At 38.0% G+C, this 10,412-nt stretch overlaps 1 protein-coding gene across 3 annotated transcripts in view; it reads right to left on the bottom strand.

The window, feature by feature from the left end:
- Window positions 1-1,403: 1,403 nt before the first annotated feature.
- The window catches only part of ARIH1 (ariadne RBR E3 ubiquitin protein ligase 1), a 112,338-nt gene continuing 103,329 nt past the window's right edge, over window positions 1,404-10,412 (bottom strand). For all 3 annotated transcript variants that reach the window (XM_073996202.1, XM_045395690.3, XM_073996201.1), the window contains 3 exons: window positions 7,102-7,362; window positions 5,903-6,015; window positions 1,404-4,774 (listed from right to left, as the gene is read on the bottom strand). In XM_073996202.1, the coding sequence (XP_073852303.1) occupies window positions 4,690-4,774; window positions 5,903-6,015; window positions 7,102-7,362 (459 nt within the window). In that variant the 3' untranslated portion in view covers window positions 1,404-4,689. The remainder of the gene's footprint in view (window positions 4,775-5,902; window positions 6,016-7,101; window positions 7,363-10,412) is intronic.

The following is a 10,412-nucleotide window of genomic DNA, read 5'->3' as shown; positions in this document are numbered from 1 at the left end:
CTGTAACAATTTCCCACAGACTATCCAAACTTCTTTACAATGGAAATTCATTTGAATAACTAAACCAACTGCAAATTACTTGAGCACTATTTAGCAAATCATACTAAACCATTTATTCTCAACTACCGTGACAGTCTTCACATGAGGACTGCCTACCTTAATCTGCAAGATGAAAAGGGCTACTCTTCTATCCATGGATGGTTTCTAACAATTAGGCAAAACACAGGGCCACATTAGTTGCAAACTGCAACAACAAATGAAAGATCAGAGATAGTATAGAGCAACCTCTAACAGTAGCAATGATAGGCATTTATAATAGTCTTTAATGCGGTTTAAAAGTACAATATAGTTAAGAACTACCTTCCCTGGCACAGAATACTGTCATTCTGAGACCAGAATAACAAAATATGATATAAAGAGGTAGTATGATGTTAAGTTTCAGGTAGAAGGAAATGAAAACTTGGGTGAGTTATTTTACCTCAGTGAGCCTTATCTTCCTCCTTTATTAAAAAGGGCAATTTCTTTTCCACTTGTTTTAGACAGTAAGTTGAAGTGCTTTGAAGAGGAAAAGTGATAAACTCCCATAATTACAGATTCAAGTAAGAGTAAATTAAATTGTCCTAAAACTTGGACTTGGCCAGAGTATGAACGACAAACTATCTTCAACTTTGGGACCTGGTTTAAGAAAACTCTCCCTTCATCCCTATATAACAGTACCACCTTTAAGAGTGAGCTAAAATGAGGCCGGGCGCGGTGGCTCAAGCCTGTAATCCCAGCACTTTGGGAGGCTGAGACGGGCGGATCACGAGGTCAGGAGATCGAGACCATCCTGGCTGACACAGTGAAACCCCGTCTCTACTAAAAAATACAAAAAAACTAGCCGGGCGAGGTGGCGGGCGCCTGTAGTCCCAGCTACTTGGGAGGCTGAGGCAGGAGAATGGCGTGAACCCGGGAGGCGGAGCTTGCAGTGAGCCAAGATCACGCCACTGCACTCCAGCCTGGGCGGCACAGCGAGACTCTGTCTCAAAAAAAAAAAAAAAAAAAGAGTGAGCTAAAATGAAAGTAATGTGAAGGAGTTTTGAGGTTAGCTAAGAATGACTCAAAGTATTTTCTTTAAAAAAGTGGCAAAGAGCTATTGAGCATTTTTGTATCACTGTTACAACACGAACAACTTAAATTCAATATTTGAGACGCAGAAATTGGAAAGCGTTCAGAAAATGCTCTGAAAGCTTATTAACCAAGTTAAATGTTGGGGGAATGGGCTCATTCACAGTTCCCAAAGAAACTGAACCAAATTTAGACATTTTATATTAAGTGGGAACAGTGAATAAGGCACACATTACAGGTGGCTATTAGCCCCCTTTAGTCATTTTTTAACTATAAAAATAAACATAAGTAACTAATGGAATAACAAAATAAAAGTTTATTTTATTAGAATTAGGAATGTTCTTTCCCTCTGGGCAACCTGAACAGTCCAGTTACAATGAAATCTAAGAACAGTTATTTCCACAGCACAGGGTGCTCTATGCACAAAATTACAGGGTTAGGAGCATTTAATCAATTTACCAATCTGATTGTCTCACCAACCCACCCCATCCCATCCCCCAAGTGCTCTATTACCAGGGTTTGTAGCTAAAAGAATTTGTTACATTAACTCCTTTTCTCTCTTCTACTAAATTTCAGTTCCTAATCCTGGTTGAACCACTTTATTACACTGCAGATTCAACCATTTCAAATGAAGTCAGCCAGGCTTGGATCTGTTGTGTATGTGTGTATGTATACACATGTGTATCTAATATATTTATTTAAACACACATAAAACACATACAATCTGGGTTGTGGAAAATTACAGATAATTTAGTCTGATGATATTATATGCTACTCAATTTTACCACTGTGGTTTTTGTGTCCTGAGCTTTGGATCAAAATTTTATTTTAAATCACTGAAAGTCCATCTGCTGCTGATTGTTCAAATGAAGCATGCACTTTTCAAAAGAATGAAACTGACCTCAAGACATGGAGACCTTGGTGCTTACTGTGAATAAAGCCCTCAGACAAGACGACTTATGTAGGTGAAACAGGGAAGCTGTCATAATACGGCTTGCCTATCCCAGCTGGGTGCACTGAATCTACTAACAACATAAGCAATTCACTATGGGAATTCCATCAAATATGGTGGTATCTGTTGAAAGCTTGGAAGTAGAAAAGGGCCAGTTCATCTTGATCATACAAATTAGGGAATGCACCCACAACTGCAATACCCTCAGGTAGTATGCCAACACTGAAACTAGAAAGCATCTCTAAAAAGCACTGTTCCTCCACGGGTGAAGACTGGTATTATGAAGTGCACACACAATTTTGGGGTATTTGTTGCAACAGGAACACATGGATTTATGACACTCAAACCTAGATACTGCAAAGTTAACTGGTAAGACTTTTTTTTTTTTAAACACCACAAATACACAAAGCATTTTAAAGGAGCCACATACATCTATCTAGCAACTCTGACTGCTTTTCAAAGTTACCAGGGAAAGGAATTTAGGCTTTCTTTAAAAAACTTAGTTTTAATGTATGTCTTTTTAAGATTGATAATGTCATTTGAAGTAAAATAATGTCATATGAATAATGTCATATGGAAGAGGGGAGGGAGACGAGAATATGGAAGAAGCAGACACTGAATTCAGATTTGCACCTGAGGTGGCAAGGGAGGAAAGGAGAAAAGGTACAGGAAAAGTTGATCCTAAAGCGACAAGTGGTTTAAGGAAGCAGCATTTATACTCAGCAAACATTCACTGATTTTTGATGGGAAAAGAACAGTTGCCAGTACATCTCCTGTAACAACCTTTTCTAAAAGGAAAAGTAGGGTTTATTCAGCAAAGCCTAACTTAGGCAAAAGGCCAGAGGAAAGTGAACCTACTTCCCAATGGAGTAATAGGATGTACAATGTAAGAGCAGACAAAGCTGCCTCACAAATGGTAAACACTCCCTAGGCACAAGACATTTAAAGGAAGACGAAGAGGTCCTCAGCCTCAACTGGTATTTCATATTTAGACCTCTTAATCTAGTTGCCTAGTTCACTCTATACTCCTGTATAAAACTGACAGATTTACGGATGCTGACCTGTTGAAAAATACCACAGCCAGAATGGCCTAAACATGTATATAGTTAATAAAACCACCACCATCCTTTACTTTTAACATAGCTCTTAGTAGAAATTTCATAAAAATGGACATCACAGCTAAAATGCATTATTAATTCTCCTATGTGCTGACAATAAAAAAAGCAGCAAACTCAGTGATTTCTATTTAAATGCACTAGATGGGAATATCATGTTCTAGGGGTGTTTGCCTTCGAACCGAACCCACAGCAACACACACAAGCAATTTCAGTATCCGCCATTTTAAATTCACAATCTGAGACTAAATGAATGGCTATTTATATTTAAAGCAAAAAATTTTGTTTGACACCCTAATGTAGAGAAGGGGTGACAGACGAGCCATAACTAAAATCTGAAAAGGCTCAAAGCAGCAATCAAGGGAAAACCGAAAAGTAAAAGAAATTTTTAAATGCTTCCATTGAATGTGACAGGGAACTTAAGCCTACAGCTGTGTGCGTAACACGGGCACACAAAGGCTTGGGTAGAGGCATGATGCCATGGAGGGGGATTAGGTTGGGAACAGGTTAATTCATGAACTATAGCAACAAAACTCGCTGCTGTAGCCCTTAATCAGGTCATGGCATTTATTCAGAGCTTGACCTCCCTTGTCCCTGATCAAGAGCAGGAATTCAAGGCATGAGGCCCATGGTCAGCAACAGACACACCAACACCAGAAAGGGCAAAGTAACCTCAGGAAAGTGAAAGAGCTCTAGATAGGTCTTCCAGAGGTGCTCAACCAACACACCTTCATCCCAACCCCAACCCGGGAAAGATAAGCAAACTGAAAGAAAATGCACAGCAAATAGACATAATCTTGAAGATTTTTAAAGAATAAATATTTTTTTTTGTAATTAAACATTATGCAAACACGTGCCACGCTTGCTTTGTCCATGCATATGCGCTATATACAATTTTGAAAAATACTGTGTTGTCCTCTTGTTTTAAAAGTCATATACAAAGTTTTTATGTTTTTTGTTTGTTGAATCCTCTTGCTGCCTACCCCTTCCCCATCCCAAGATTTTCTTTACAAGGAACTAAGCATCATTCACTCATGACCTTGGGGTATGAGAGAAAGAGAGTCAGTCTGTGTGTGGGTGTATCTGTATGTGTAGGGGAGGAAGGGGAAGAGGTCCTTTACCAAAGTACAACAAAATGGCTGGTTTGAACATGAAAAGCAGTGTCAAGGAGCTGTTTGAAATTTTAACTGTACTACACTCAGGAAAAGGAAAAAGAAAAAGAAAAAAGGAGTCAGCTTTGAGAATGAAGCTACGTTACAAGTTAAAGTTGGAGGGCTTTTAGTGTGTCTGTCACACTTTTGTTGGCGGCCTAGAATACTGTTGTACAATGGTTTATCTACCTTTTTTATTACAATATAATTTACTTAAACTTTCCGTTAACAAAACAATTCTGGTACTACAGACCAGTGGTGTCAGAATAGGCTTAGTGCCTCCTTGTTTGTGTTTGTTTTGTTTTAATTGCATGAGCACTCTAGATGGTAAAGTTTTCAGAGTTCATTTTATGCAGGGCCATTCTCAGTCCTCAATGTACTCCCACAGATCTTTTTCATAGCCTTCATGCACATGCTGTAACAAAACCCTTCGTCGACTCTCACAGTATCTGTAATCAAAGAGAAAAAAAAAACTTGTTGTCAGCCTCTAATAATAAAAAAAGAGGCATTTACTTATTTTTAAGGCATCCCTATAGTTTATCCAGACTCAGAACCAAGCACCTATTTTTAATTTTAATAGGCACATGTTCAGGTCTAGATGTACAGACACATCAAACTGCTTCTAATATTAAAATATTTTCTGAAAGTCATTATTCCATGGGAATTAATTTTAAAGCAATAAAGTGTTACAAGTTCTGATGGACCTTAGAAATAATTCAGTCCCACAGTTCTGCAGATAAACAGGTTCAGAAATAATTTCATGGGTTCTTTATTCACGTCCTTAAAAATCTTTGTTAACTGTAAAAGTACTATGAACACATTATAGTGGTTAAAATTGGCTAAGGGAAGGGAAGATATTGGTTAGGACTAAATCTCCAAGTCTTCCAAACTCCCCAAGTTTCCTACTACTTTCAAAAGACACTAGCATTTGTCACTTTGGGAGAAAGAGCTTCATGTTGAGAAATCAAACATTTTGCATCTCTATCTTAAGAGATGGCACATCTTGAAAAGTCAACTCCTAGGACAAGTATCTCCTTAGATACACACACACACACACACACACACACACACACACACACACACACCCCAATAAAAACTCCTAGGACAAGTATCTCCTTAGATACACACACACACACACAATCTCCTTAGATACACACACACACACACACCCCCAATAAAAACTCTAAAAAGTAAGTTTCCATAGCTCGTTTGTGAATAGCCATGACCCATACATAGGATTCCAGGATAAGACCAACATCCAATTCTCACTCTCATCCTAAAAGCCACTTGGCCTTTCTGGGTTCTTTCTTCCTTGCAAGGTAGCAACTAAATAATTGAACAGAAGTAGAATTAGCCAGTAGAATAAATGGTTGAATTCCTCCTCTATGTATGGTTCACCAGTACTACTACCTGCAATTTAGTGCCAAACGGACAGAAGCAATCTGTGAGAAACATGGCAGCAGCTCAGCTGGTGGATATGCTAAACCTAGTTTCACTATCACTGAACTTGACCACTAAGGCATACTAGATCATCACTGGCAGAAAGTTTTATTCAACAGCTTAAAAAAAAAAATTACCTGTACTTGTCTTGTACTTTCTGCTTTATATCCTGCAGAGAATCTTGGGAAATATCTCGTTCAAGGTAGCCCGAGAGCACCTCTGTGGCATTCTCTAGATCTGCTTGGTTATTCTGTAAGAAGAATAAACGTAAATTTTGGCTTCAAAATAAAGCTAAAAGATAAACCATTTTCACTGTTTTGTTGACTACAGACTGCTCTCAACACTGATTCCATGACTTTCATAGGTGGTTTAACTGCACCTGTAAAGCTCAATGGCTTTCATCTCTAATAACTTGTTTGTTCTTTTCCAGAACAATTTTTTAAATGTTAAAAGAATTAAAGATTTCACCCATTACTTTTGGAAGAATACTGAAGACCATTTGAAATGATTTAAAATGTCTCTTGGAATTTTCTCGTTCTGAGAGCTGCTCTTTACTAAAAACTCAAAGGGAAACGAGAAAAAATAGAAACCTATTATTGCTTACATCTGGCTATACTTCTTATAAGAGAACACTGTACAGAAGATTCAAATTGTATCATCCTTTACTATGATGGCTAGTTCTGTACTGGTTAACCAAATGAAGTCCCATCTGCTAGTCAGGCTTATTGTCTAGTCATAAATAGATATCCATGTTTTATGCATCAATTTTAAATGAGCATCTTTACTTGAGAAAACCTTACTGCTAAAAGCTGGCTTTTTAGTCATTACTTCTCCACTAAAGACAACCATAACCACACCACATTAATTTCTAATATTGCAGGGTTACTTTAGGCTGAATAAAGGTTTTTATTGAGAACTTATCATGATGTTCCAGGTGCTATATAGCAATTAACACAAATTGTCTCACTTAAACACAAATTGTCTCACTTAAACCTCATAACAACCTAGAAAGGTATTATCCTCACTTTAAAATGGAGAAATAAGAGGTTAAGTAATTTGCTCCAAATTAACAGAGCTAAAATACAATAAAGTAAATATTAAAATCTAGGGCTGACTCCAGAATCTGCATACCTAATCACTAGCTAGCTAAACAACATCGATCTGAATATAATTTAGGACAGAAATAGAAATTTCTTGTATCTTTGTAATAAATACATTCGTCTATCTACATTTTCTGAATAAACAAGAACCCTGAAAACGCTGTATCTTATATATGAAAGATCAGGTAGTCCTATGATACAAGGTGGGCTTTTTCCTCACCCAGAACTACTCCTACCTCAAAGATAATGGACTGGTTATTCTTTTTGAGGTAGAAAGCGAAGACATAAGTGTACATGAGTGTGGCACGACACTGGCAGAGGACATCAACTGCTTTCTTCAGGAACTGCACCTCAATCCAGGACATGTTGTGCTGTTGCATCTCCTCCATTTTCTGTTTCACCTGAGCATATAGTTTGTGCTCAAAGCGCAGACTCTGCATGTGGTTCATATAGCGATTACAGTAGAACAGGTACCTCTGCAGGGCTGCCCTAGATCGCTGTCCCATTAAGAAAAATTGGGTGATATAATTATAACACGTAAACTGTACACAAAAGCTGATTATCAAATTAAAACCACAATGAGGTATCACTTCACACCTGTTAGAATGGTTTTTATCAAAAAGATGAAAGGTATGTCTTGGCAAAGATAAAGAAAGAAGCAAACTCTTGATACATTCTTGATGGGAATGTAACTTAGTATAGCCATTATGGAAAATGGTATGGGGAGTTTCCTCAAAAAACTGAAAACAAAACTACCACAGAATCCAGCAATACCACTAATGTGTATATATGAAAAGGAACTGAAATCAGTATGTCAAAGGGATCTCTGTACTCTCACATTCACTGCAGCATTATTCACAATAGCCAACACATGGAATCCACCTAAGTGTCCATCAATGGATGAAGAGAGAAAGAAAACGTCATATATGTACACACACACAGGAGTACTCAGCCTCAAAAAAGGAATTCTGTTATTTGTGACAACATGGATGAATCCGGAGGACATTACACTAAGTGAAATAAGCCAGGCACAGAAAAGAAATACATGATCTCGCTTATATGTAGAAACTAAAAAAGTTGAACTCATAGACATAATAATGATGCTTACCAGAGGTTTAGGGGGATAAACGGGTAAGAAGGGAGGGAATGGGGAGTTGGTGACCAAACAGTTTCAGATAGACTGGATGAATAAGTTTTGAGATTTATTGCATAGCAGGGTGAATATAGTCAATAATAATATATTATTTCAAAATAAGTATTTCAAATGTCTCACCATAAAAATGCTAAGGCCAGGCAATACAATAATTAGTCTGATTTATCATTCCATTGTTTACATATTGCAAAACATTCCACTGTACTCCATAGATATGTATAATTATGATTTGTCCATTAAAAATATTAATAATTTAAAAAGCTGATTTACTGATGAAACAGTACTGTGATCTAGGCTAAAATCAGGAATAGACATCTATTGCTACTTTAGTTATTTCATACTCTTGAAAAATGTCCTATTAATTGTACTTTCTAATGCCAGTAGCCACAAGCCACACGTGACTACTTAAAATTCAATTTAAGAAACTAAAAATTCAGTTCCTCATTGCTCAATAATCACATGTAGTTAGTAACTACCAAATTAGACACTGGTGATAAAGAATATTTACATCATTACAAAAATGTTCTATTGGATGGCACTGTTCTACAGTATGCAACAAGATGTAAAACAAGCAAAAAGCAGAGATATTTTTAAGTAGAAAACCACAGAGGCAACTAGATACCATGTAACTCCTGATACAATAAAAAGTATAATCAATTAAGTATTCTGGGTTCCCCCCAACCACGGATCTGAATTTGATCAAGTTTCTTGAATTAATCACCAGTTGCAGAAAATGCAGGGATAGAAGAACCTATTAAATGACACCATGCAGTTGCAACCAGCAAAATCCATAATGGAGGAAACTCTACAGGACAACATGATCTAGTTTCTTCAACAAAGAAAAAAAAGCAAGGAGGGGGGAAGAGAAGGAACAACAGGTAGAGGAGACTCAAGAGATATCAATTAAATCCAATCTGTGGACCTATGTGGATCCCAATTTGAACCACAATAAAAGAAAATTTAAGAAAGGCCAGGTGCAGTGGCTCAAGGTTGTCATCCTAGCACTTTGGGAGGCTGAGGCGGGTGGACTGCCTAAACTCAGGAGTTTAAGCCAGCCTGGGCAACAACACGGTGAAACCCTGTATCTACTAAAATACAAAAAATTAGCCAGGCGTGGTGGCATGTGCCTGTAATCCCAGCTACTTGGGAGGCTGAGGCGAGAAAATTGCTAGAACCTGGGAGGTGGAGGCAGCAATGAGCCGAGATCGCGCCACTGCACTCCAGCCTCGGTGACAGAATGAGACTTTGCCTCTAAAAAAAAAACATGCAAAATTTAAGATAATTGGAGATATCTGAACAAAAGACAGTTGATACCAACAGAGTATTGCTTTATAACATAAACAGTTGACCATTGAACAATACAGGATTAAACTGTGAGTCCACTTATATGTGGATTTTTTTCAATAAATATATTGAAATTTTTTTTGGAAGTTTGCAACAATTTGAAAACACTTGCGGACAAACTAAAATTAAGAAAAGAGTTGCCATGAATGCATAAAACATATGTAGTCTATCTTATCATTTACTACCATAAAATATACATAAATCTATTAATAAAAAGTTGAGATTTATCAAAACTTATGCACACAAACTCTTACAGACTGTATATGGTACCATTCACAGTTGAGAGAAATGTAAACAAACGTAAAGATGCACATGGTACTCTGGAAAGGACTGTCAATGCTATCAAAGAGAACCCCGACAGAACATCATGGAAGTCTGGAAGGAGTGCACCACTGAAGACGTCATCGTTGTTATAGAAAAAACTGTGGTATCATCAAGCCTGAAACAATAAACTCCTGGTAGAGAAAACTGTGTCCAGATGTTGCCCATGACTTCACAGGATCTACAACAAAGCCCATCAAGGAAATCATGAAAGAGACTGTGGATATGGCAAAAAAAAAAAAAAAAAAAAAAAAAGGTGGGAGGTGAGGGGTTAGCTAACAGACACCACACCACAGGAATTAAAAGACCACTTGATGGAGATGAGCTGCTTCCAAACCAGTGCCAGACAATGAGGAAGAAGACGCTAAAGAAGCAGTGTCAGGAAAATAAATTGACATTAGACCATTTGGCAGAAGGGTTCTGATTACTATTATTTTATTTTTTTTTTTTTTTTGAGACGGAGTCTCGCGCTGTGTCACCCAGGCTGGAGTGCAGTGGCGCGATCTCAGCTCACTGCAAGCTCCGCCTCCCAGGTTCATGCCATTCTCCTGCCTCAGCCTCCGAGTAGCTGGGACTACAGGCGCCCGCCACCACGCCCGGCTAGTTTTTTGTATTTTTAGTAGAGACGGGGTTTCACCATGTTAGCCAGGATGGTCTCGATCTCCTGACCTCATGATCCACCCGCCTCGGCCTCCCAAAGTGCTGGGATTACAGGCTTGAGCCACCGCG

Source organism: Macaca fascicularis, chromosome 7, assembly GCF_037993035.2.
Source record: "Macaca fascicularis isolate 582-1 chromosome 7, T2T-MFA8v1.1".
In the NCBI taxonomy this organism is placed as follows: Eukaryota; Metazoa; Chordata; class Mammalia; order Primates; family Cercopithecidae; genus Macaca; species Macaca fascicularis.
The sequence above is the reverse complement of the archived record's forward strand: the minus strand, read 5'-3'. Positions and strand labels throughout refer to the sequence as shown.